We start from the raw sequence: 27,810 nt of genomic DNA on the forward strand, positions 1-27,810 counted from the left end.
GAGCGCCCCCTAGGGGAAGGGAAGGAAAGAGCCTCCAGCAAAGAACCAGTCGCCGAGGAGGACAAAAACAGGAAGGGCGCGGCTGCCGCCTTAGACCATAGAGGCGGCATACGACTAGACCGTCTCCCCCTCAGGTCGCTCGCGGCAGGGGAGCGGGGCAGAGCGTCTTCCATGAACCTCGAGAAGGAAAGGAAGCGGAAGCCGCCGGCAAGATGGCGGCCGTCGAGGAGGCGGAAGCGGCGACCTGCTACGGGCGGATGATGAGGGAAGCTGAAGGGTGGCTCCTCCGGGGGCTCCTTCTGTGCGCCTTGGCGGCAGGTGAGGCAACATCCCCCCCCCGCGAAACCTGGGTGGCGGAAGCGGTGGGACCCCCGGGTCCCTCGAAGGGGCGTTTCGTGCCTCTGCGGAGGCTCGCCAGAGCCCTAACCTGACCTTGTCTGAGAGGAGCCGGGGAGGGAGCCGCCTGAAAGCCGAGGGAAAGCAAAGGAAAGGCCTCTTTTTCTCGGACAGGCGGGTGTTCCACAGGTGCGAAGTGTCGTCCATTGGTCACTAGAATCGCGGTGAAAGAGCAAATGCAGTTATTTGGTCTCTGGTGAAGCGGTAGGAAACCTAGACGCCCCCCCACGTCCTAAACCATTTTTGGTAAAAGCTTCGTTGGGACCAACCAAAATGTCACGAAAGCTTGGGGAGCTTTTGAGTTCTCCAGCGTCCTTCACTAGGCAACACGCTGCAAAAACGAAAGAAAGAAAGAAGTGCGTCTGTGTGTTAAAATTTAGGAAAAACGTTAAGGGGGATGTTTTGGCCATGAGGTCAGCTTGTAGGCTTTGTTCCAAGACGGGGGATGCAAGCAGAATAAGCCCCTCCCAGTTGGTACATGATTCTGTGGTGGAGGTGCAATAGTCGCTCCCTGTCTTTGGGGAAACGAAAAAAAAAGAAGAAGAAAAGAACTGAAGTCTAGCTGGTAACCCAGATCAGTATTCCCATAAATTTGTGGGGAGGGGGGATGTCAGCGACTGCATCCTCATCCCGACTCCCAGATGTACAGAACTTTACATCTATACTACCAGGGAGGGACTTTAGCCTGCAATCTGATATCATGGAAGTTGATGACTTCATGCCTACAAGTTTTTTATTTTCTTCACTCCCTGCTTTGCAGTAACCTCTAGCTGAGGGACTCTGCTGCTTGCCAAGCTTTGTGAGGTTTTATGCCAGCAACTCATAAAATAGCAAACAAAAAAACAACAATGTACAATGATTATTAAAATGGCTGGCATATCAAGAAAGTTTAAACAGCTCCATGGGCTTGATGATATAAAAAGAGCTCTGAGAGATACCTGAGAGTCAATAGAAAACTTGTGGAATCTCTGCTGGAAAAATGTTATAGAGCATGGGACCTCCAACACTAAATGCCTGACTTCTAGTTGGAGTCAGTTGGGACTCTTAACATGAGGGCAACTAAAAATTATCGTGTTCGTAGTTTATTATTTACAGTGGTGCCCCGCAAGACGAATGCCTCGCAAGACGGAAAACTCGCTAGACGAAAGAGTTTTCTGTTTTGGAGGTGCTTCGCAAAACGAATTTCCTATGGGCTTGCTTCGCAAGACGACAATGTCTTGCGAGTTCCTGCTGGTTTTTTCCCCTCCCCCCCTTTTTCTAAGCCGCTAAGCCGCTTATCAGCTGATCCGATCAGCAGATAAGACGCTAATAGCGCTAATCCGCTAATCCTTCAATGGGCTTGCTTCGCAAGACGAAAAAACCGCTAGACGAAGAGAATCACAGAACAGATTCTTTTCGTCTTGCGAGGCACCACTGTATTTACAAATGCAATACAATGAACATTAAAATCAGTTAGAATTATAAAAATCAGAAAAATTCACTTAAAATGCCTGCTGGAAAAAAGTCTTCAGTGGGTGCTGGTACTTTGGTAGTGATGGCTTCCTGCCCTCAGCTGGTAATGAGTTCCATAAAATTGTGGCCACCATACTAAGTAAGTGGTTGTTGGTGGATATGAGTTCTGCACTGAGCATATGGACTGAATACTAAGTCCATTAAAAAAGAAAAAAAATGTGCGTGTTTGTGAAAGCCTGTTGGGCATCTGTAATACAGGGACAACTAGTATTGATCATGTTAATAGTTTATTAAAAAAAATTGACCACATATAGAAACACAAGGCATTGAAAAGTAAAATGGGTTAAAATCAGGAAATTCAGTCAAATTGCCTACTGGAATAAAGTATTCAGTAGGCACTGGAAGTTCAACAAGGAGGGGGCCAAACTGACTTCAACTAGAAGGGAATTCCATAAAATTAGGCCACAGTATTGAATGCATGGCTCCTGGTGGATCTGAGCCATGGGGGACTAACAGTGATTCCCCTGGAGATTGGACATTTACCATAATTTCCTGCTGTGATGGCCACATGTCTTTCTTCTCTTTAGTGGCTCATTTTCTTTTTTAAAGCAGTTGGTGCTTGGAGACTGCTGTTTTGCACAGTCACATTTGACTTCTCAGATACCACAAAGTTCCATGTGGTCTTGCATAGTTCCTAATATCTAAATAAAATCTTGAGTCAAATCACCAGTATGCTGTCCTCCTATTATTTACTTTCAAGGAGGTCATGAAAGTAATAAACAGGTATCTGTAGCTAATTTTAGAGTACATGAAGGTTAACAAACCTTAATCTAGACTGGACACTAGTACTATGAGGGACTAGGAGAGATCGTTGAACCTGTTCTGGATGGGGATGCCGCCCTCTTGAAAGAGCAGGTTATACAGTGTAGGAGACTCCTTCATCCTTACTTTTCCTGGATGCCCAGATGGTGACAGTTGCTAGGAGTGCCTTTTTATCAGCTTTGCCTATGTCCTTTCTCTAAGAAGACCAACTCACATTCAGTCAACCATGCTTCAATTACTTCCAGATTGGATTTTTACCTTGACTTTGAAGACAATGATAGAAAACCATTCAGTTGCTTTAATTTTCTACCTGCATCATGCAGCTGTTAAAAATAGAAGAGCAAGATCTGTAAGCAGAGGTGGTAAAGCTTCACAGCTTTTCTCTGTGCTTAGCATCATATTTCGGGAGACTATGACATAGGATGGCTGGAAGGAAGGCGTGATACTAGATGTGTGTAAAGGAAACCCTGAAGTGCAGTGTTGGGGGAGAAGGGATCCAGATGAGGTTTTTCTAGCCTCAACCAATTCGAGAAGCAGCAGAAAATCTTTCTGCCTTGGAAGTGAAAGCAAAGATAAGTCTGTGAAAGTTGGCTTCATAATGGGCTGAAGTTAAACAAGTATAATTTATTAAATTAGCAGGTGTCCCTAATAGGATAGGAGGTTGTCGTAGTAAATGAGTGAGCAAAAGACGGATGGGGGTTGAGGGACTGTTAGTCACATGCTTTTGGTGAATGTAGCAGTTGTATCGTGGTTTAGTTGTTTTGCACATGACATGTAGAATGTTCACGGCTAGGGTTGTGTTTGCTGCTTCACTTTTTCATTTGTGCACAGTGACATGGGATGGGAAAAATTGTTTAATCAGTTCATTAGCAGCAATGAATGGGTGCTAGTTGCAAATAGGGTAGCTCGGCAGATTCAGATTTTACTTTTGTTTACTGATTGCAAATAAAATAAACATGCTAAGTTAGTTTACTCTTTACGTTTCAGCATCAGAAAATTTTCTAATGCAACCTGATGTTTTTAAAAAATGCAAGTTATCCTAATTTGCATAAGAGAAATTTCCATTTTGGAGTTTTCAAGAAAAAAAAATCCCTGATTACATGTTGGATTGGGGATGGGGCATGTTTTGCAATGCTTTGAGGATCTGTTGGTTGCTGATTGGGGTGTTGTGAAAGAGTGCTTCCAGACTCCACAATGCCATCTCATTGACTGCTGGCTCTGAGTCGCTGAGATAAAACAGGCAAAGGGGAGAAGGGTTATTCCATCCCTCAGTCCGTCTGCTTGATCAGCATCGATTTTTCCCTAGCCTGCTATGAGGCCCGCAGTCTGCATTTCCATACTGGCTTTGGGAGGAGGCTGCTTCCTTCTCTCTGCAGCCCACATGGAAATTAGTCTTAGCAGGCAAGTCTCTTACATGGATTTATTTACAAGGCAAGATTACACTAGCCCAAGGTCATTCATAGTTTGTGACTGAGTGGGGATTTGAATCCAGGTCTCTCTGGTGTTGTAAAGACCGTGCCACACACTCAACTGTGAGGCACAGCCAGTACTTAAAATGGCCTAGGGGTAGCCAACATAGCGTTCCCCAGACGTTTCGGGCCAATACTACCATCAACCGCACCCAGTGCTTGGTGGTGATGGGAGTTTTGATCCAGAACATTTGGAGGTTGCTATGTTGGCTACTCCTGAGCCACACCGTTTCAGGGAGCTGTCAAGGAAATGAGAGCAGCCCTTGAGTGGGGACTGCAGAGAGGCTGCCAATTGGATGGCCTCCTAGCAGAGATACTGTACTAGTGGATTTCCGGCATCAGTATGAGGTGGGACTAGATGGCCTATAACAGGCATTGGCAAACTCGGCCCTCCAGATGTTTTGGGACTACAACTCCCATGATCCCTAGCTAACAGGACCAGTGGTCAGGGATGATGGGAATTGTAGTCCCAAAACATCTGGAGGGCTGAGTTTGCCTATGCCTGGCCTATAAGGTCACTCCCAACTCTGTGGTTAGGCCTGTATAGTTGAGGCCAGATTGGGATCTTTACATCTGTGTGTTCTCTCTCTCTCTCTCTCTCTCTCTCTCTCTCTCTCTCTCTCTCCACAGGTGCAGGCTGGTGCAACTCTGTTGAGAGGAAAATCTACATCCCACTGAACAGGACAGCGTCGTGTGTCCGCCTCCTGAACGCTACTCATCAAGTTGGCTGCCAGTGTGAGTGTATCCCATTCTAATGAATTTTTGTCTGGGAGAGAAAGTGGAGCTACATCACCTGGACCGCATCTACTCAGCCACTAATTTGTCAGTTGGCAGGTGGCATTTTAGATATAAGTAATTGATGTATATGTGTGGTGTTTTAGAGTTGAATAGGACAGCCCCTGCTGGCTGTAGTTGCAATCTGAAATTCATCATGGGAGGAACAAGCAGATGAAGGGGAAGCAGGAGTAAACTGGGGAAGAAGTGGTAGTTATTTCAGTTTCATGTACTTAGTCTTATTTACAGCACAGCTTAGAAGCTAGCTTGGGTGGGGGGGGGGGTGGCAAGTCCAGTGCAATTGCCAAGCAACAGAAAACAAAACACCCAAGGGTTGGTGAGAATGTTGCATCAGGGACCTCTTCCTTTCTCATGGCAGCCTCCTTGAATGGAGACACCGGAGTCATCCATGTAGTGGAGAAGAAATCTGACCTGAACTGGGTGCTGAAGGATGGGCCACATGCCCCTTACATGGTGCTGCTAGATGGATATCTTTTCACCGGGTAATGAACCATTCCCCCTTGCCGCTGCCCCCACAAAAAGTGCCTTATTTATTGTGCTTGTATCTCTTGTTTCTGTTAGAAAATCTCAGAGAGGCCCCTGGGCTGGAAGGAACCATGAGGGTCATCTAGTTCAGCCTCCTTCAATGCAGAAATCTTTTGCCCAACATGGGGCTTTAGCAGTGTTTCCGCCATGTGTGCCTTCCGTCTTTTCTTGGGTCTGTGGCAGCGTTGATACTCAGCAGATCAGTGTCAGCAGAGAATGAAATATTCGTCTTGCATGCAAGATGTTTCACATCTTCTCTCCCCCTCGCCTGCTTCCAACCCCTTCTTTTCGCAGCTTAGCTTCTCCTGTTCTCAATTCTCATTGCGTTGAGTTTGTTTTTAAGTTTGTCTGTGTGTGATCTTGCATGGTACCAGATCTCATTTAATAATGTGAGTTTTGGGCTGTCTGGGCTGGAGCTCAGGGGTAGAACAGCTGCTTTGCATGCAGAAGGGTCCTAGGTTCAGTCCCAAGCATGTGCAGATCGGGTGTATCTCCCTTGACTCCTGCTTGAAACTCTAGGGAGGCAAAGCATGTTATGGCAGGCAGTGCTGAGCTACGTCATTGCTCTTCGTCTGCTTAGTCAGGACCAAATACCTGATTGCGGCCTGATCTAATGTGAGTTGCAACAGCAGCACTACCGCCATACAGATAGATGGCAAAAAAAATTAAGTACTGGTTCTCCAAATGCATGGTTAGATTTAAAGGTATGTCTGAAATGGTTGGAAGACTGCTGAGGCAGAGGGACAGATGAAACTGGCTCAGTAAAATTCATCTTCCTGTGTTGTTCCTGTGCACTACATAGACAGTGTGGTCATGTGAATATCCTGTGATAGGCAACATGGTATTTCTTGTGGGAGTAGCTGAGAAAAAGGACTTGGTGTAGAAATTTTTCACAGCACATGCTCTTTAGATTCTCGAGGGACTGTGTGTGTAAGTGTGTGTGTGTGTGTGTGGAGTGGCCCTTGGGTCAAAGAAAATGGGGAATGCAGAAAAGGGTGGGATGGTTGAAGAGTTCATGCCAGTATGGGTGATGGGAAGAAGAGAGTTAATGATTAAACTCTTTTTCATTAGGAAAAATAAATGAATGAAGATGGTTTATCAGGACCAGATGGCATTTAACACCCAAGTGTAGCCTTGACTTCCTGTCATTCTGCAAAGCATTAAATAGATAAGGAGGAAGTTACGCATTCCAGTTACTTAAAATTGCTTCTCCCTTTGAGGGGGGAAACAATGTGGCTAAACTCTCTCTCCTTTTATGATTTGTTACACGCTATACCATGGTTTTTGTTTGAAGTCTCCCCTTTTGTGCTTGGCTACTTAAGTGCTGAGGGCAGGCGATAACTAGCTAAAAATCTAAAACAGCCGCCGCCCCCCCCAGAGGTCTGTTCATCATTTTTGTGTTTCTTTTCTCAACAGTGATGTAATGCAGCAGCTGAAGGGCAGCTCCCGCATCTCTGGCCTCGCTGTAGCCATCTCCAAATCCAGTCTCTACACAGGATTCTCTCCTGGTTTACGGTGCCCCAACGATGGCTTTGGTAAGGAAGGAGCTGGGTGGCGGTGGGGAGAGAGACTTGCCTGTGGGCTACGCTAATTTGTGGAGAAGGGACTTCTTCCTGCTGCATGTCCTCTGAAGAGCTGACATAGGTTCATACTGGACAGGATGGGGAAAACAGCAGCATTTGGCTGGCTAGATTTCCAGCCAGATACCTTGACTAGCTTTACCTAATGTCATTATAGTGCTTTCTTTCTATAGTGCTTTCCAGCCTTTGTCAACCTGGTGTCTAGATGTTTTGGACTAAAAGTCCCATTGTCCTCAGTTAGAACAGCCACATGATGCAGGGGTTGAAGAGAAGTGTGTAGACTTATTGCAATCCCGAATCAGCATCATCACTGTAGGTGTGATGAGCATGAGAAGGGAGGGGCTTACCTTAAGGCAGAACTAAGCTCTGAACTAAGAATTTCTTGCTTAAAAGGCTCAGCCTCTTAGGCAATTCTTTTTCTCTTCTTATTCCATTCGCCTTCATCTCCATGGCATCTGAGCATACTTTCCCCCCTGTCTTTTCTCCCAGTTTTTCCTCTTTTCCTCTTGCCCCAATATTCAATTCCTCTTTCCTGTACAGTGGTACCTCGGGTTACATACGCTTCAGGTTACATACACTTCAGGTTACAGACTCTGCTAACCCAGAAATACTACCTTGCGTCAAGAACTTTGCTTCAGGATGAGAACAGAAATCGTGCTCCTGCGGCGCGGCAGCAGTGGGAGGCCCCATTAGCTAAAGTGGTGCTTCAGGTTAAGAACAATTTCAGGTTAAGAACGGACCTCTGGAACGAATTAAGTTCTTAAACCGAGGTACCACTGTAGTTCGCTGTCTCCTCCAGTTAACAGGAGATTGAAGCCTTTTGCCAAAGTAATCACCAATGAGGGCAGGGTTGCAGATGCAGCACAGCCCAGGCAATCCACAGAGAATCAGTCTAGGGCCTGATATTATCCAGAGGCAAAGTCTGGCAACAGCCCAAGGTCAGTGTCACAGGGCGTTCAGACAAAGTAAGGAGATAGCAAGGCAGGGATATTAGAATTGGAAAGCAGGAGCCAGAAGCCTGTGTTGTTCCCAGCAGCTGAAAGGCTCAGGAAGGAAACCTTGTATACTCCGACCTCCTAAACACACCCTAAAAACAGCTGCTCGGAGTGAAGGATTATCAGGGTTGCTTACTCATGAGTGGGCAACTGACAATGGGTCAACACCACAGTCTTGGTTGTGTGCTTTTGGCACTGGCATTCTCAAGGACTTGGGGCAGCTCTACCTCCTCCTCTGACCGTTTTAGTGGTTCTTCAACCTAGAAAGTCTCTCAAAGGGATCCTCAGCATTGGATCTGGGGGACTTTGCCAGTTCCTCAAGGTCCTTGACCTGCAGGTCACCCTCTAAAGGCTTCATGCCTGGTACCAGGTCAGGGATAGGCATGACACCCGGCCCCTGTCCCCTCCTAATTCTCTGTCACTAGATAGTTTCACTCACCCTGTCCTATTCTAGGAGCAGTCAGGGACCCCTTTTTCTTGAGACACTAGGGCAGCTGGGACTGTCACTGCAAGAGGCTTAACAATCACCACCAGAAAATGTCTTGGTGCATCACAATACAGATGGCTGTTTACTAGACAGCCCTTTTCGAGGCACCATGGGTATTTCCTTCTGAACGAGACTGATTCAGTAGTGCCTTGACTCTTCCCACTTTGTCCTTCAGGTGTCTACAACAGCAGTTATGGCCCTGAATACGCCCACTGCAACATGACCGTGTGGAACCCCCTTGGCAGCAGCCTTTCCTACATGGATTTTGGTTTCCCCATCTTCCTCCTTCAAGATGAGAATGAAACAGAGGTCATTAAGAAGGTACCGTGGGGGAGGGGGGGCAACCTAGTCAAGATGGGTGTGGTACAACTAATAAAATTGGTGGTGTTATTAATGTTCACAGCAGTTTTCTCTCCTATGGAGAGAAATAAAGTGAAGGAAAGGCAATCTTTTGCCTTTGATTTCCCTTTTCCTTCAGTAACTCACTGTGCTTCCCCCATCCCAAATCAAAAAAGATTATGTGCTACTACTGTGGCCCGTGTTTTGTTAGCCCCAAAATGGAAAACGAGTGAGGTCCCAACTAACGAAGAATGGCAACTTAAACTGTTGGAATATGCACAGCTTGCGGACCTAACTTGCAGCCCTCTGGAACAGCATGGGATGTGGCATGGGAGTTTTGCAGGACATTAAATAGGGGGGAAATGTCTCCCTGCCTCTGTCCACAGAAGACTGTGTTGGAGCAAAGAGCCTCCTGTGAGCAAAGGGAGACCATGAAATAGAACCAGAAGGAACACATGCAAATGAGTCTGATGAAGTGTCCCACCTTCTCTGTTTTCCTCCTCTAGTGCTACCAAACCTACAACCTCCCTGCCAACGGCTCTGACCCGCAGTACCCGCTGTGTGCCATGCAGCTCTCCTCCCACATGCATGCCGTGACCAGCACCGTCACCTGCATGCGGCGCAGCGCCATCCAGAGCACCTTCAGCCTCAACCCAGGTGAGATAACAGGGCCGGTGTGGGGGGAAGTGGCCCAAGACGAGGCTAACAACCGCCAAGCTGTGCATCAGGAAATTCTGGGCAGCGCGGTTGAAGGAAGATACTAGCAGACTGAAAGGTGCTCTGAGGAGGGTGGCAAAAATGGCAAAGGGCCTGCGAGCCCCATGAGGAAAGGGTTAAGGAATTGTGCATGTTCAGCCTAGGGAAGAAATGTTGAGAGGCAATGTGATACAGCTACCTTCAAATATCTGACAGGCTGTCTCTTAGAAGACAGAGCAGATTTGTTTTCTGTTGCTCTAGGGAGGCAGGTTCACAAGCTTACTGACACCATGCATATTTTGCATGTAGAACTGTATTGGCCAAGCTGATGTTTTGGACTACAACTCCCATCAGCCTCAGCCCCAGTCAGTGTGACTGTGCTGGCTGGGGTTGATGGGAGTTGGAGTTCAAAGCATCTGCAGGGCACCAGGTTGGGGAGGGCTGATGCAGAAAATTCTGGATTCAGATTGTGGTGGCGTTTTAAAAAGGGGGGCGGGGATCCTGGCTGCATAAGTTGGATAAGACTTCAATCTCATTTCTCCCAGCTAGACGTCAAATATAATTTCAAAGTTTCAATTGGTTGTTTCAAAGCTGCTTTGAGGGGTGACACCACAAAGGCAGGCCGCAGCACATGGTGGGGGTCAGTCAGTCTTCCCAGGCCAAGGAATGACCAGCCAGCCAGTTTGTGCTCCTTGCGCTTTGTTGAGGTCACTTTCTCCCTCCGCTCCAGAGGTCGTCTGTGACCCTCTCAAAGATTACAACGTGTGGAGTACAGTGAAGCCCATCAATGAGTCTGAGAAGCTGGACCCGGACAGTGTCGTCATTGCTTCCAGTCGGGTAGGTGTTGCACATGCGGAGGCAGGGGGCTCTCCTTGCTTAGAGCAGAATCCATATTTACGCAGCCCTGATTGGCTGCCCCTTGTGTCAGCTATGAATTGGCTCCTTCCCCCCACCCCTTTCTCAAAACTCAGCTGTTGCACAGTACTGACTGGTAGGGAGCAGAAGGATTTTATCATGTGACGTTGGGTTGTAACTACACGGAATTCTAGCAGTTATGCAAAACGGATTATTGCGTAGATTGAGCAAAATCTGAATCAAGTTTCAAATTGGAAATTGTTGTTAAACATGGTCTGTATACAGATAACGCCCATTAAAGTAATTTAAATGGGTCACTTTGGGTTTAAAATGAGAAAACTATCATTATTTCCTAAATACTACATCACTTTGGAAATCCACAGTATGACCCTTTTAAAGATGTTTCCTTAAAAATGTAAAAACTGCCACCTTCCATGAAATTGTTCTTCTGTTTATGACAGACAGAATTTATAGACTGCCTTTCAGGGCATAACCTTTATTTTTATTGAGTGGAATTTCCAGCTTAACACAAAAATAGATTTTGTGTGATTGTAAGACATCAAATTAATAAAATGTTGCATAGGATATAGTAAAACAGCTCAGAATCTCCGAATCCAGCTTCAGGAAAACACTGGGTGAGATGCATTGTGGCATGAGTGGATGTCTCTGCACCTACTGTGGAGCTTCGCCTTCCTCTCATCTGCCCTGCAAACCCCACCCCTCCACCCCAGATCGGCACTGGATCTGAGAAGCAGGCTAGCAGGCTATCCCTCTTAAGAGGTCAACTGTTGTCAGTCACAAATGTCTTTTGTTCAAAGAGCATAAAAAATGAACAATGGCTCAACTTTCCCATTCTCACAATTGCATTTGCTGTTCCATAGTTGTTGATGCCTCATCACTCTGTGTGGTGTTTGTTCTTAGAGGAAATGTGCCTTAATGCTGTTAAATAAGATTCACAACTATGTGGATGCTTTAGTTTGACTTTCAAATATGTTGATTAGCTGGTCCTATCGGGAAGCCATCTCCACTCCCCTGTTTCAAGTGCCAAATATATGTTGGGAGCTGATAAACATACCAGGGGAGAGGGAGGTAAGACACAAAAGTTAAAGAGTCCGTCTGCCCTAAACACAATGGCCTGTGAGGGGTTGTTGTGGCGGGTTTCAAGGCTCCTGCTTAAGGTTTCCTACCCCTGCTTTAAAGATTAAAGCCAGCACTTTGAATTGTCCTTGGAGACCCAAAGGATGCATGCAGACAGGGCAATGGAAACGGTGAATTTTTGGACCTTTTTGACTCTCTCTCTCTTGCTTCTGGCAGATGGACAGCCACTCTTTCTTCTGGAATGTGGCCCCTGGGGCAGAGAGTGCCGTGGCGTCTTTTGTGACTCTCTTGGCAGCAGCCGAAGCCATCCACAAGATCCCCGGAGTTCAGACCTTGCCGAAAAACATCATGTTTGTTTTCTTCCAGGGGGTAAGGTCAGGTCTTGTTTTTTCATGGCAAGGGAAGGAAGGAGCTTCCCTTCAGAAGGGCCCAGGTCCAGGCCCCAGCAGCTTAGGTTTGGCAGGAAAGGGCAGTGGTAGAAGGTCTGCTTTGCATGCAGAAGGTCCCAGGTTCAATCCCCGAGGGTGTAGTTGAGAGACACTCTGGTCTGAAATCCTAGAGAGCCCCTGCCAGTCAGTATAGGCAGCACTGAGCTAGATGGACCAAGGATCTGGCTCGGTTTCCTATATTCCTAAAGGCCCCTCTGGCCTTATAGACAGTGTTAGAAATTCCCCAGGTGCATTTTGTGACTGGCGTGGGTCCAGTTGTGACCACGTGGAGATCTCTGGATGCCAGGTTGGCAACTGACCTCTCCATCTGGCTGGCCCTTCCAGCTTTCGTAAGCAGGCAAGCAGAATAGCTTATTCACTGCGTTTATGTCCCACCTTTTCCTCCAAGGAGTCCATGGTTCACCCCACACTCCTCAGTTAATCCCTGCAACAACCCTGTGAGGTAGGTTAAGAGGCTGTGACTAGCCCAAGGTCACCCAGTGAGCTTCATGACTGGGGGGGAATTTGAACCCTCATCTCCCAAGTCCTAGTCCGACACACTGACTTCCTAGAGTTCTTCTGCTATGGGACAGCTGTATAAATTAAGTAGGTAAATAAAGATGGGGAGAGCAAAATGTCACTTAGGGTAGGATCTGAAATATTTTCCGTGAAGCTTGAATTCTGGATTGTTTTATTTGATGTTTTAATGTGTTGTAAACCATCTTGAGTTTTATTCCTTAAAACAGAAAAGCAGTATAGGAATGAAAAACATATCATCATCATCATCATCAAATTTCATTGCAAAAAAAGACAGACATTCCATTGTGGTGACCATAATCTGGGTTTAAGATGCCATTTGGCAGTTAGCTTATTTATCCAAGTTTCTAACTGCTTGGGAGAGCTGCTGCCAGTCAGTGTAGCCAATACTGAGCTAGATGGACCAAGGATAATCAGACTCTGGGTATGACAGCTTCCGATGTACTTCAGGCTGAAAGAGCACTCCCAGTTTCTGCGTTGGGAATAGGAATCGCATTGGTGGCCTTTGTTATTCTCAGCTGGAAAATGTAGCCATTGAGCCCCGGAATAAATGTATTTATCCTCAGGGAAACAAATGATCAGTGAGGCAGATGTACCCAAGCCCAGCCCCTCCAGGGAATTAGCCAGCGATGTGGATTTTGCAGAAAATGTTCTGATGCTCTTAATCTGTTGGGATCTGATCTAGCATGTTTGCTTTGATTGATATTTAGTAATCAAGAACTAAAACGTATGTCAACTTAATTTTAACACACTGCATAAATTTCTCCGTAAAAGTTTTTCAAGTGAAAATCATTGCAGCTGAAACACTCAGTTAGGAAAAGAAAATTCAATAGAGCACACTTAATGCAGATGAAAGGTAATTCGAAGGATGGCATTCAGTGATAGTCATACTTGGAACAAACCCACTGATATTGGCGAGCCCATGAATTTCAGTTGCTCTACTCTGAGTATGACTTGCTTGGAGTGCTTTTGGTTGGACATAGATTTTGTTGGGATCTTTATTAGTGTTTTAGGACCTGGTAACTCAGTATCATAGATACTTCCTTACTTAAATTTCTTTTTTTTAAAAAGCGTTTAAAACTGCATACTAACAGAAGACAAAGAAGCAGCAAAGCTAGGGAAAACTGTTGCCTGAGCCCCCAGGCAGCTCCACCAGTTAGAGCTGAGATTCTGAGAGCTAGATGGACCAATGATCTGACTTGGAAAAAAACAATCTCTGGCCTCTCCCTTTAAAAAGGTTCTGGAAAGCCACTCCCAATTGGAGGGCAGCCCTGTATGTGGTGCTGGGGAGCATAACTCAGTGGTAGAACATTTGCTATACACAGAGAGAGCTTCAGGTTCAGTCCCCAACCGTATAAAATTACAGTGGTGCCCCACAAGACGAAATTAATTCGTTCCGCAAGTTTTGTCGTCTAGCGAATTTTTCGTCTTGCGAATCACGAAATCCCATAGGAATGCATTGAAAATCAATTAATGCGTTCCTATGGTCAAAAAAAGTCCAAACAAAGCCAAATTTGGTACAACAACAGTTTATTAACTGCTCTTTAAAGTCACACATACTGTAAAGAGCAGTTCAAAAATTGAAGGGAAAATAAATTAACTTTATAAACAAAACATGTCTTTGTTTTTAGACAAAGGAAACAAAGTCACGAGACGTTTTCGTCTTGCGAAACAAGCCCATAGGGAAATTCGTCTTGCGAGGCAAATCGAAAACGGAAAAACCTTTCGTCTAGCGAGTTTTTTGTCTTGCGAGGCATTCGTCTTGCGAGGTACCACTGTATCTTGGAATGGCAACCAAAAGACCCCAGGGAGCTGCTAATAAGTTGAAATGAAAGTACATGGTTCTCTCTGTTGAGGCTTCTTTTCTGGGTAGACTCTTGTAGCTTCCTTTTCCCCTTTCATTCTGGGAATGGGGAGATTTTTCCCTTGGCTGAGATTTAGCTGGCCAAGAATGGTGGAAACCAGGTTGGGTGTTAACATCAACGCCTGTTAGCATCTTAACATTAGCCCTGGTGGATCAGGCATGGAATGTGTGTGTGGAAAGGTCCACCTATCCCAGCATCTTCTCACCAGCAGCAACAACCAACCAGATACTCCCCAGGAAGTGCCAGAGCACGGCAGGAAGGCCGGCTCCAACTCTTTGTCCCCCAGCAACGGGTATGTGGAGGCCCCGCTGCCTCCAAACATTAAACGTCACATGGAAAGGATTAAAAATATATGCGCACTCTGGAGCAAACCAGTTTTAATTTCTGGGAGCTGGCAGCTGTGTGAAGCCAAGAGGATATTTGGAAGGGGAGGGGGCAGATGGGAGAGAGGGGGAACCGATGGTAAGCAGCTGATGTTCCCCTCCAGGCATCAACATCGAAGGGCCTCATTTGCTCAGCGCTGTCAACTTTGCGGTGGCTTCCAAAGTCCTGTGATGTCTCCATATGATCTCCCCACCCAGTGGGGGAGCAGTGGAAGGGGAGGGGGGGTGAGAATTGGCAATGAGGACCTCCCTCCAAAGCCTGCAGAATTAGCTGTTGGGAAACCAGTAGTTTTGATGCAGTATCTGGCATTGTTAGGCTGTTCAAAAAACTTTGCACAATATACAGTGATTCCGCAAGGTAGGTTGGTGTCGTTACCTGCTGCGCTGCATATTCGGGGGGGGGGGGAAGGACAGTACCTTAATTGTGGTTAAGAGACTGAGCTGTGAACCTAGAAGCTCCAGTTCAGATCTGCATAGAGTTGGCCTCGGGTAAACCCACTCCCCTCTCCACCACTTGCAAGATGGGCGTGTAAATATGAGCCTAATTTGCAAGGTGGTTGCTGCAGCAATGCCCCGTGCTGTATAATAAATGCTGCATCTTCTTCCAGTCATTATGGTTTGCAGCTGAGGCTGGGTGGCCAAATCCTGCTTTGTGACCATTTTTGAATTTGCCTTCCTTTCTCAAGGAGACCTTTGATTACATCGGCAGCTCACGGATGGTTTATGACATGCAGAATGGCCACTTCCCAGTGAAGCTGGAAAACATCCATTCCTTTCTGGAGCTGAGTCAGGTAGGGAAGTTCAGTTCAGTTCTCCCTCCCTCTGCTATAAACTCAGTGGCTTTTCCTTCTCCATCTTGCTGCAATGTTTACCCACTTCCATGTCCCAGAGTGTGGATTCTGCATTTCTAGGCAGACAGGTGCTAACTAGCTAATTATATTTGCGGAGCAGGGAAGGATTTTTTTATTTTATTGTTTTACCTTTTTGAGCGTTGTCGTCGTTTCCACAGTCAAGCAGTGTATAAATGCATTTAAGTAAATAAGAAAACAAAAGGACCAGAGAATATGAGGTCTGCAACGTGAGAAGGCTCTGACACAAATTGTGGCAGCGGGTGGCTCGCATCAGACCCGCATCTCACACAGCAAAGACAAAAAACCAATTATTTCTTCCTTACACTTTTCCCCACCCCAAAGGCCTTCCAGTGTGTCACATCTGTCAGAAACATCCTGATTTATAGTTTGCTAACATCAAGGGCAGTCTGTCTTTAGGCAGGCTGGAGTTCAGGTCCACCTGCCTGCAGTGGGCTTACTGCCAATCCCTGAAGCCCCCTGGCCCCATTCCCCCTTCTCCTCCATGCTATCTCTGCCTCTCCACCTGCCCTCTCTTAAGCAGGCAAGCATTGGCAAGAGGGCGGAAACAGACCTCCTCCTTTTCCTCTGGGCTCTTGGACAGGTTAAATGGCAGAGAGGGCCCACAAGGGGCATCTTTCCCCAAGCCTCTCCTGCCTCACACCACCAAAACTCGGAGCAGGCATTGAACTTCAACCATTTCTTCCTGGCTTCCCAACCCCAGAGGAGCAAAAGTTAGAATTGGCCCTCACTACAGCCCTCCCTCTCTTTCATTTGGTCCCGTGTTTCTCTCAATCTCTCAAATAACTGTTCATTGGTTATTTAAAGGCATGCAGGGGTTCCAAGGCACGTGTGAACGGAAGTCACTTGGGGACATGCACATCCCAGGTCGGCCGCCTTGCGTTCCAGCACAGAGGAAAGGCAGGATGCAAATAGTCCAGGTGGAAGGACGAGGCAACTGGGCTGAAGGCCATGTTGTTCTCGAGGTCAAAGTGACCACCTAAAGCAGGGCTGGCTTAACTAGGCTACTCCCTTTTTTAAAAAAATAGAAGCTTCCAAGCTGCACCAATGGGTATTTAAATTTGCGAAGCAAGAGTTTAAACCCGGGAGCTCAGAACAGTTAAGGCATAATTAAGAAGTGCTCATTGATTCTGAGAGCCTTCTCTTGCTCAGTCCAAAGTGGCACTTAAGGGCCTCTAGTCCAAAATTCTTTGCAAACATCTGGTGCTAGATAAGCCGTTGGGAGTGGCCGTTTGCTTCTCCCACTCTGGAGGGTAAAAAACCCAACTCTCCTTTCCTGCCCAGACAGCAAACGCTCGCCAGTTGCATTTCCAGCTGTTAGGCCCTGTTTCAGCTCCTGTTGGTCAGGCTTTCTTGGGGGGTGGGGTGTCTTTCTGCCTGCTTCCCAGACAGCCTAAGTTACCACTATACTGCTGCCACCAAGTGGGATGACGGGTGCTCCTTCTGTTGCAGGTTGCTCTGATGGATAACTTCGATCTGTGGATGCACACAGATCCTGTATCGCAGAAGAACCACTCTACAGAGGTAAGGGTGCAATATGCTCTTTTTTTGGTTCTCAGGTGGCGCTGAGGGGCAAGTAAGTCTGTGCAGGATGGGGTGCCTTCCACAGTGATCCCCAAAGCATTGCCTGCTTTGCTCTTGACGTCTGTGTGGCCATGTTGGGCAAAGGGCAAAAGCTCTGCCTCATGCTCTGGTTGTCTTTCCCCTCAGCTGCAGCCGTCTCCTTTTGTCTGGCCTTCCTCTGTCTTGCCTTCATCCCCCTCATGCCTGTCCATTGGTTCACCCCTCTCCAAACACCAGTCATGCAACGCCCCTCCTTTTGGCTTCCTGCCTGCGCCTGGACCCCGCACAAGCACCTTGGTCCTTGCCTTCGGAGCCCGCTGTGGCCTTGCCCTGTCTGGCCTTTTACCCTTGGCACCCTGGATGTCCCCTGTGCCTTCAAAAGACTCCACCCTTGTTCCCATGCCTCTGAGAACAGTTGCATGATGCCAATTCTCCCATTTCCTTGTAATCCCTTTCCCCCCTGAAGCCTTAGATTTGGTCCTCACCACGTACTGAAACAAAGTCTGTGTAATGGAACTGAATTGTGTCCCGTGTCCAAAGTTTGCATTGTAAGCCCATGCGGCAGGGACTCATCCTTTTAGACCTGCGGGACCTCCAGTCATGCTGTATAAATGACAGTTCCTGAGAGAGTGGCAGGCGAGTAGCACAAGGCCTTTAACTTTGAGTGCTTTCCGTGGGTGGGTGGGTGTGGTTCTTGGGAAGTTTCTGTGATGTTCCTGAACACCACTGGATGATGTGGCTACAGCCTGCCCCCAACATCACGTCAACGTGTCTGGTTTTGCAGTTGCTAAATGGGGTGAGCAGAGGCCGTTCTCTAGTTCTAAGCTGCAGCAGACCGCTTGTGTTTGCTTTGCTGCTGCTGTTGTTAAGTCGGGTTTATTTATATAGCCTTTTCCCTGCAAATGCTGCACCTCAAGTGGGGTTTGCAACAAATGCATCTTCATAACCATAAGCTGGTCTCAAAAAGGAATGTCGTCACCGGCCTCCTCCTTACTTCTTAGGAAAGCGTTCAGAACATGGTGCAGACCTTGAAAAACAGCAGTGGAGATACCAGCATCACCATGCAAGTGATTGGCGCCTCCCAGCCCCTCCCTCCGTCCTCCTTCCAGCGATTCCTGCGGGCCAGGCAGATCCCTGGCGTGGTGCTGGCCGATCACCGCTCCACCTTCAGGAACCGGTAAGCGGCCCAATGAGCCCTGCCCTTCACGTTGGCTGCAAACTGTTCATGTTGGGAGGGTTGGCTAGGGAATGTCTTAAAGAGAGTTGCGGCAGTTGCTGTGCGCGAGAGCTGCTTTCCTAAAGCTCTTCCTCCTCCCACCCTGCTGCATTCCCAATGAGTTTTGCAGCACTTCAGTTAGAATTCTGTTCATCCAATTCAGTTTCCAGCCCTCCAGAAACCCCTGCTGCCTACTTCTCTTCACAGGCTGCCTTGCTGAAAACCCTCGGCAGCCTGGGAAACCTTCATTTCTTAATTCAGAGGCAGGGCCGTACCTTGGCAGCACCAAGGATGTAGGCAACTCTCCACTCTGGTTCGGAGTGGCTAGGAGCCTGGCCTGCCCATCCATGTGTTCAGGTAGGTGGACCATGTGTAAGAGAAGGAAGGGAGGCAAAGCAGAACACACCCAACCCCATGGCTGCGAAGTCATCGCTGACAGAGCGCAAAAGGCAACAAAAAGCAAACTTTCTGAGTTTCCAGTCCATGGCCTCTCCAAGCTTCAGAGGCACCAATACATCTTCTTTCCAGGGGTACAAGGGACGGGGAGCACCAATACAGCTGCTTGCCAAGGGTGCAAGGGAGCCTGAATACACCTCTGTCCAGAGGCCCTGGTCATGATGCTTCACACAGACTCCTAATTCTTCCTGCAAGCCATTCGCTTTTTCCAAAGAGTGGCCCATGGGCAGCCCAAAGGGCATTTTGCCATGCACACAGAATATGAGTGTCTGTTTCTAGCTCGGGCTTGTTAGCCAGCTGCCACCTTTCATGACTTTAGCCTTGCCGCAGTAGTATATCCTCTGGCAACCTCATGCTTGCAATGTGCTCTACTTGGGGCTGCCCCTGACAGTCCTGAGGCTGCCTCTGGTGTGGAATGTGGCTGCCAGACTGTTGGCTGGTGCTGCAGAATGGGATCTTGTTCCATGGGAAGGGATGGTGCATCTCCGTGGATACCTGTGCTCTGCATGCAGAAGGCCGCAGGTTGAACCAGCGGCATCTCCATGCTGCGAATATCCTCTGAAGAGTCTGTGTCAGCTGCCAATCAGGGTGAATAACACTGAGCTAGTGGACCAGTGGTCTGTTTCAGTATAAAGCAGCTTCCTAGTTTCCAACGTTAATCACTAATACAAGCTGTACTGCTTGCCTGTTCACTACCAAACTCATTGTAAGGTGTTCACCATAGTGTATAAAGCCCTAAAGGGCTTGTGATCCAAGTGTTTGAAAAAACGCCTCTCGCATTCCCTGTCAACCTTGGGCCTTAAGATCAGTGTGGGAAGCCCGGCTTGTAGTTCCATTGACTGCTCTGGTTTGTGATGCAGCAATACAAGAGCAGGGCCTTTTCTGTCACAACTCCCTCAGTTCATTTCCCCCACCCAATTCCCAATTACAAGGCTTCTAACATCACATGAAGGCATGTGCTCCCCCCCCCTTCAGGCCTTGGGAGACAACTGAGCTATTGAACGGATCTTTTAAAGCCAAATTAGTTATTGGTTTTATGTTATGTTGATATGTAGCCTATAGGGCCGTATGATGTTTTTCAGCATCGCAATATATCACCTGTTAAACATCATGATAAATATATCACAATGTCTGACATAAGAATGGAGCTATGTAGAGGCATTGGCTGGCTTCACGGTTTCCCCTACATTGCGATTTTTGCATAGCACACACACACATGCATAATGATTCACAATATATTGCCAGATCAATAATTATAAAGCCAATATTGTGAGATGGAAATCAAACCGGTTTGGGACGATATATTGCTATATCACTCAGCCCTCATAGCCTACTAATATCCTGTTGTGCATTGCTGTGAGAACCTTTGAGTTATAAATACAATAAATAATAACCCACCCAGTATAAAGCGGTGGACGAACTCCAGAATAAAGTTAAAGTTATTTAGCAGGTTCTCAGGCAGAGTTGGGCCATGGTGTTCAGGATCCAAAAGAGAGATGTGATGTTAAACAGAGAGTCTCTCCTTCCCTTTCTCTCTCTTGAAACACCTCTTTTTCCCTACTAGTGAAAGTTGCAGACTTCTTTTTTTAAAATATCCTGTGCCATAGGGCTGCATGGAAATGGGGCGAGATCTGGCTCGTTGGTCAGCTCTGTTCTGCATAGCGGACTCACCTACTGGGAAGCTGCACAGCTTCCAAACAGGTTGAAGAAGAGTCTTTGTAAAAACCCTTTTCTGACAGTAGCCAGTAGAGGGGGTTATGGCCACCCCTTTGCACGAGGAGTGAGAGGGCTGGGGGTGGGCGAGGATGCTGGGAAGAGCATAGCAGTTGTGTTTTGGGGGAGGCAGAGGGAGCAGACGTGTGCTATGTAATTAAAGAGGCGCAGCGTAATTGTTCTGACAGCCACGAGAAATCCAGTTTTGTACCGCAATGTTTTCCTGCAGCTGGCTGGCAGCCAGAGGTTAGCAAACAGCAATTGAGCGTTCAGGGAGGGCCTCATCTGTTCTTCAAGGACTGCTTTAAAACAAAAACAAACATGGGAAGGAGTGTGTTTGTGGTGGCCTGGGGAAATCCAGCTGTTGCAGGCACTGGGCTCTACCCTGGGCCCTTCAGCCTGTGCCGTGCGCACCCAAACGTATGGTTGCCATGTTCTTTCCCAACCCTCTCCCCTCCTATGGCTTCCAGTAGCTGGTATTCAGAAGCATTGCTGCTTCCAGTGGTGGAGGCAGAGCACAGCCATTGTGGCTAGTTGTCCTCCATGAATTTGCCCAATTCTCTTTTGATGCCATCCAAGTGGGCGGCCATTGCTGCCTCCTGTGGCAGGGAGTTCCATAGCTTAACTGTGTGCTGCATGAAGTAGGACTTCCCTTTATCGGTCGTGGATCTGGCAGGCTGGTCAGCAGCTTCTGCCCAGCTGTGTGTTGAACCCGCATGCAGTTTCTGCTGTCTCCTTGCCTTCGCTTTGCCTTGACGCCCTCCCTGAATCATCCATCCACTTTGCTCTTAAAGCCATGGAAGGTTGGCTGCATCCCCATGCCCAGAACCTGCCTTTCAGCGGGCCTGGTGCCATGGCGAAGGGACAAGGCGGGCAGTCCCCTAGCTGGGAATTTGCTCACTGAGCAGAAACCGCTCTCTCACAGCCTCCTTCAAAATGGGCAGAATGGTTGGAGAGAGGTGGTTCAAGGGCTTAGGCAATATGATGTGGCCTGGAGTGCTTTTGCAAGGCTTCAGTTGCTGAGCCCGTTTCTGGGGAGGCAGCAGATCTGGTCATTGTATTTCAGATTAGAATTGCAGAGATACAGAGGGGTGGGCGGGTTATTTTTTGCAGTGTGTGTGTGTGTGTGTGTCCCCATGAGCACCCATAGCATGCCTCTTGCTTCTCCTTTTGCCAGCTTCAGGGATCTAAGTCAAGCCAAGATCATGGACTCCTTCTCCCATCTTTTCTTTACCTCTGCTAAAGCTCATTATTTATATATTACTTATGGCCCTCCAGCACAACCAACTACCCAGCTTCCTTTGCCCCACTCAGAAAGCGCCAGCCTTTCTGTTAGAACAGAGTTTCCCAAACTTGGGTCACCATCTGCTTTTGGACTACAATTCCCATCATCCCTGACCACTGCTCCTGCTAGCTAAGGATGATGGGAGTCCAAAAACAGGCCCAAGTTTGGGAAACCCTGTGCTAGAGCGTTCTGCCAGTGGCCCTGTGCCTCTTCTAGTCGGCAGCTGACTACCCACGTCCAGGTCTGGCCTCTTGAATTCATGCGATTTTGGGAGTGGGGATGGGTCAGAACTGTTCCTTTTGTCCCACCCCCTGCGTTTTGGCCTTCGCCCTCTCAAGGTTTGCCGACATCCTTAAGCAGGTTGGCGGAACTTCTTCAGAAGCGTGTTCCCGGTGCGAGTTGCATGGACTTCTCTTCTCCCTCCCGCCCCTGCCAATAAACGGCCTTGAGCTCATCAAACAGGCAAAGCTGCAGAAGGGCCAAGTTAATTACAAAGCCTCATTAAATGCTTTGAGGAGGAAGGGGGCAGGAGGAGGCTGGATTCCCCCCCTCTCCTCCCCCAGGAGAAGCCTCCTGGCACCTGCTCCAGACACCGCCTGCTCTCGAGGGCCCCATTGTGCCCTCGCCAACCTGCCTTCTCCTCTTCTTCCAGCTACTACCAAAGCATCTATGACACATCGGAGAACATTCAGATGAACTACCCGGAGGGACTGAGCCCAGAGGAAATGCTGAATTATGTGACGGACACGGCTAAGGTTCAGTGTGCTGTGACATGGCTGCGGGGGATGGGGTGGGGGGAGTGGCTTCCATCTGTCCTTCCAAAGACTTGAGAAGGGGGAGGGAGGAGAGAGTCATCGTAACTTCGTATTGTCTTGAGCTCTCGGTGGTTGTCATAGAGACATGCCAACAGCGCACAGGCAGGAGGGTGGCTGGCCTGCGCTCCATGCACTCGCCAAACTTGCCAGTCTTGTATTAACCTGCAGCCCCTTTTCTTCCCTTTCCTACAGTCCCTGGCGGATGTGGCCACTGTGGTTGCCCGCACACTCTACCAACTTGCAGGAGGAAGTGGCAACACCTCAACTGTTCGGGCAGATCCGGCAACGGTACGAGCAGACAATGGTCCAGGGCCCTGGCACCAGGCCTGAGATCTGGCCTTTCCCCCTTCTGTCTATGTGTGTGCACATGTGCGTGCGTGCGTGCGTGCATGAGTTTCCCTCTCCTTGTTGCATCAACAGAACATGCCTTGCTTCATCTCCCTGAACCAGCCACCTTCACCACCACAATCCCTTTTTTCTTTTGGGGGGTGGGGGTTGTGGTCCTTTCCCCTCTTCCAGATTGAAGCCGTAAGCACAAATGAGTCTCATTTGGATGGAATGTGTGCTTTGTGGAATTTCTGATGATGATGATGATGATGATGATGATGATGATGATGATGATTTGTACCCTGCCCATCTGACTGAGTTGCTCCAGCCACTATGGGCAGCTTCCAACGTATATAAAAATAATAATAAAACATTAGACATTAAAAGGCTATCTTCACATGTCTTCTAAAGGTTCTATAGTTACTCATCTCCTTGCCATCTGACGGGAGGGTGTTCCGCAGGGCAGGTGCCACTACCGAGAAGGCCCTCTGCCTGGTTCCCTGTAGCTTCACTTCTCACAGTGAGGGAACCGCCTGTAGCCCCTCTGTGCTGGACCTCAGCGTCCGGGCTGAACAATGGGGATGGAGACGCTCCTTCAGTTAGTTAGGCAGGAAGGAAGGGGTCAGGTGCCTACATCTCCCCCTATCAATAAAGATTCCCATCTCCATAATTTCTGAGCAGCCCCACCCTGCTGTTAGTCCATCAGGCAAGCATTGCCTTTCAAGCCTGCCTCTGCAGCCATTGGGACAGGTTGGAAACATCCCTTTTGCTTTTTTCATGGGTGGGCTTACTAAATTCCTCACTCTCTTCACCATTCTCCTCTACAAATGTGGAGTCCTGTAAGACAGCCTCCTCCCAGTTCTGGTTAGGCAAAAGGGCAGGTCCCCAATGACCACAGGGTGAGCTTCCTGGCTGAACCCAGGTCCCCCAGTGAGCCAGCCCAGCCTTTTCTGCCTGCTTCTGAGTGGCCCCAACTCAATGTTCTGCTCTCGAGGCCCTGACTCAATGCTTTGCCCTCTTTCCAGGTCACACGCATGCTGTACGGCTTCCTGATCCAAGCAAACAACCCCTGGTTCCAGGCGATCATGAAGGCAGAGCTCAAAGCCTTTCTGGGTAAAGTTGGTCTGGGTTGCACATGAAGTGAAGAGAAAAGTTTTTCCTCCCTCGTAATACTAAAACTCGGCAGCACCCAATGAAGCTGCACATTGGGAGGTTTAGGGTAAAATAAAGTAGTACTTCCACACAGTGCAGAGTTAAAAGTGTCGCTGGATTTAGCAATGGGCTCAAAAGGGATGTAGATGTATTCTTGGAGGGTGAGGCTATCAGGGGCTGCTAGCCATGATAACTGCGTCCTGCCCTCAGGATCTGAATACCAGCTGCTGGGAATCACAGGTTATGAGAGTACTGTCATACTCAGGTCCTACCTGCAGGCTTTCTATAGGCATGTTGGATAGTTCTGTTGGTAGAGCATGCATCTCGGTTGTGGGTTTGAGCCCCACGTTGAGCAAAAGATTCCTGAGTTGCAAGGGGTTGGGCTAGATGACCCTTGTGGTCCCTTCCAACAGCCACAAGAATGGGATGCTGTGCTAGGTGGGCCTTTGGGGTGGGCAATGCTGACTTCAGGGCCTGGTGCCTCTACCTGCCCAGCCCCTCTTGAAACCTTTCCCTCCTCTCCCGCCCCAATTTCCTCCCAGGAAACGGACCCCTCCAGTACTACATCGCCGTGAATAACCCCGTGAACTCCACCTACATTGTCCAGTACGTCTTGGCCAACCTCACAGGCATCCGGCAGGAGAACGTGACCAAGGAGCAGTGCCAGGAGCTCAACAAGAACTCCAAGGTGAGTTTGCTCATCCCACTCTTTTTCGAAATGCAACATATTATTCTGCTGCCTGCAGCACTTTTGATTATATTACTTTTGCATTTGTGTCTCACCCTTGTGGTTCAGGTTAACTGTATTATTGATCTACCTTGGGCTCTACTGAGGAGAAGTGGAATAATAGCAATAAACACGCGCATAGCAATAAACACATGCGGCCATCCCAAATCAGTACAGTGGTACCTCGGGTTACATATGCTTCAGGTTACAGACTCCGCTAACCCAGAATAGTGCTTCAAGTTAAGAACTTTGCTTCAGGATGAGAACAGAAATCGTGCTCCAGCAGTGCAGCGGCAGCGGGAGGCCCCATTAGCTAAAGTGGTGCTTCAGGTTAAGAACAGTTTCAGGTTAAGAACGGACCTCCGGAATGAATTAAGTACTTAACCCGAGGTACCACTGTAGGTTTGTAAGAACTCCTGTAAGCGACAAGCCCAGACATCAGGCTTCACAGAGAGCACATTTTGACCATTCCAACAACATCAAAAACCCACCTTGTTCAGAAAGTCCCAGACCCCCAGCAACACTCTTTGACAGTTTTAGGAGTCCACCTTTGGCTGGAACTTGCACCTGAGTCTCTGCTTCCATTACCCCTGTGTTCTCTCCACAGCTGTACGACTACTCTTGGGTGCAGGGTGCCCCGTACCCAAATGCCACATCCCCCCGACAGCCGTACTGTGTCATGTCAACGGTCCGCTTCAGCCAGGCTTCCTCCCCGGCATTTGAGCTCCAGCAGTGGGGCTCCACTGAGTACTCCACGTGGACAGAGAGCCGCTGGAAGGAGCTCCACGCCCGGATCTTCCTTGTGGCCAGCAAGCAGCTTGAGGTGAGTCTCTGGGCCCAGCTGAAGGGCCTGGAAGCAAAGTGGTTCTTTGCTGAAGGTGCAGAAAGCAGAGCTTGGACCCAGACCTCTCTGGACATCTCAACAGTTTGGGGGCTCATGAGGCTTGAGCCCAGGTCCCATATCTGTGCAGAGGAGGTGGCAGAGCATGCACTTCATATGCAGAAAGTCAGGCTATGACTTCTCATATTAAAGGGATCTCTCGGGCAGGTAAGAGCAACTGCCAGTTAGAGAAGGATGGATGGACCAAAGTGTCATGCGTCCCAAAAAGGCATCGTGGAGCGGCTGGTCAAATCAGGATGGGGTGGGCGGTGGGAGCAGCCTATTGAAGAGGCAACTAAGGTAGTTAACACTACACAAATCCTAAGATGGTTAGATAGCACCTTGTACACCTCCTTCCAGCAACTCCTGCAGCCATGCTGATGCCAAATGCATTGCTCTGTTTTCCTTTGGACTACAAGAGTGAGACTTCCACACACACTGCCCAGGCTTGCACCCCAGAGAGGTCATTTCAGAACTGCAAATGCAGCAATTTGACTTCACCCCCAGAGATGCAATCCATTGGCTCTCAAGAGAGATGGATGCCCACATAAATTCCCATCTAACGGGATCCAAAGGTGTGTGCTACTTGTTGGATCATCTTCTCAGCATCTGAACCCTTTTTGCCTGTGTCCTGATTTCAGCATTAAAGGTTCCGGCAGAAACCGTATGCCAAGACAGACAGCCCTTAATCCACTGGTGAGAGCCAGGGCACACATGGAAGACAGTTTGCTGCAAAATTTGGAATTCTGGGTAGCAGTAGCCACCCCTATTTTGCATGCAGAAGGAGTAGGGGTCAATCCCTGGGATTTCCAGTTGGAAGCATCTGGGGCAGCATTGCTGGGCGAGGCTTCTGCTTTGGAGAGCTGGTCAAGGCAGACTCTGAATAAGGCAGCCCAGCAGAGGTCAGAGGTCATATCTCTAGGGAGGCCAATGGACAGGGCAAGCTGGATTTCTGCCATCTGTAAAAAAATGTGCTAATAGGCAAAAGCAGGGAAAATTGTGCAGAATTCATTCTGGATTCTGCTGGTGGAACTGTTGTCCTGCTGCCCCTCTGGCTACTGAGATTTCAGCAGGCATGTCCTCCTTTCAAGCCATGAAGACTAGCTCCTTCACTTTAAAAAAAATCACATCTGAGTCTTTTGGGGAATAAAATTCTGCTCTCCTGTGGAATTCCCTCTGTGAGTCCCCTCCCAATAGATTTACTCTCCTCATGTCCCAAGAGATGGAACCCCGATTTCAAAGATGCTCCACCCCCTCCAAAAATAAATAAATTCCAAGAGTTGCTTTTGGGCTCCAGGGCTTCGGCCACAGCATTCTTTCTTCTAACAGTCGTTTGTTCTGCCTTCTCATTCTCTCCGCAGATCATCACGCTTATCGTGGGCATCACTATTCTGATTGTTTCGTTCGTCGTCACCTACTTCATCAACGCCAAAGCAGATGTGCTTTTCACCAACCCAGGAGACTCGGGAGCCGTGGCATATTGAACTCCTAGCACTCAAAGCTGGGCGAGACAGAGAACGAACTTTGGGATTGCTGGTAGAACAACACTGGAGCCTTTTCTTCCCTGATTGATGTGGATTGTGGCACTGAAAGGAATCTCACTTCTCTCCCCTCCCCACCTCCACCTCCCCTAAAACAATCTTGTACTGAAAGAAGATGCTGGCGATACAGAGATGATTTTTCTTCTTCCTGCAAGGGAGATATTTGGCCAGATGTCTTTAAACTTCAGAGAAGATACCTTTCCTGCGAGGGCACCTGCTACACACTTCTGTGAGAATAGGTGGTCAGATACAGGAGGAAATCTTCTCCAGGGGTCTGTGCAGACGAGAGGGTGTTCCTCAGTCTCTTTTGTTCTCCCTTTCCCTTTTTTATTATTTTAAAGATCCAGGTTACCTAAAAAGATATTCTCAAATCATTTGGTCTGTATGTGTATCAAGATGCAAATAAAAGAGGGAGATCAGGAGGCTGGAAAGGGGGAATTGGGTGTAAAATATTTCTTTTTTTTAAGAAAAAAGAATTGGAATTTTTTTGTACATATTCTATAAATAGCTTGGTTTAATTAAAAAAAAATACTTGCGAATTAAA

At 48.1% G+C, this 27,810-nt stretch overlaps 1 protein-coding gene across 1 annotated transcript; it reads left to right on the forward strand.

The window, feature by feature from the left end:
* Nucleotides 1–163: 163 nt before the first annotated feature.
* Nucleotides 164–27,810, forward strand: NCSTN (nicastrin). Its single transcript, XM_081174562.1, has 17 exons — nt 164–318; nt 4,770–4,874; nt 5,293–5,416; nt 6,876–6,994; nt 8,697–8,842; nt 9,367–9,517; nt 10,287–10,393; nt 11,726–11,878; nt 15,409–15,513; nt 17,044–17,115; nt 18,156–18,331; nt 22,477–22,579; nt 22,832–22,927; nt 23,992–24,079; nt 24,661–24,806; nt 25,453–25,668; nt 27,087–27,810. Exons 1-17 carry the CDS (start codon nt 213–215, stop codon nt 27,207–27,209), a joined length of 2,136 nt encoding a protein of 711 aa, XP_081030688.1. The 5' UTR covers nt 164–212; the 3' UTR covers nt 27,210–27,810.

Source organism: Podarcis bocagei (assembly GCF_964188305.1).
Source record: "Podarcis bocagei genome assembly, chromosome: 16".
NCBI lineage: Eukaryota > Metazoa > Chordata > Lepidosauria > Squamata > Lacertidae > Podarcis > Podarcis bocagei.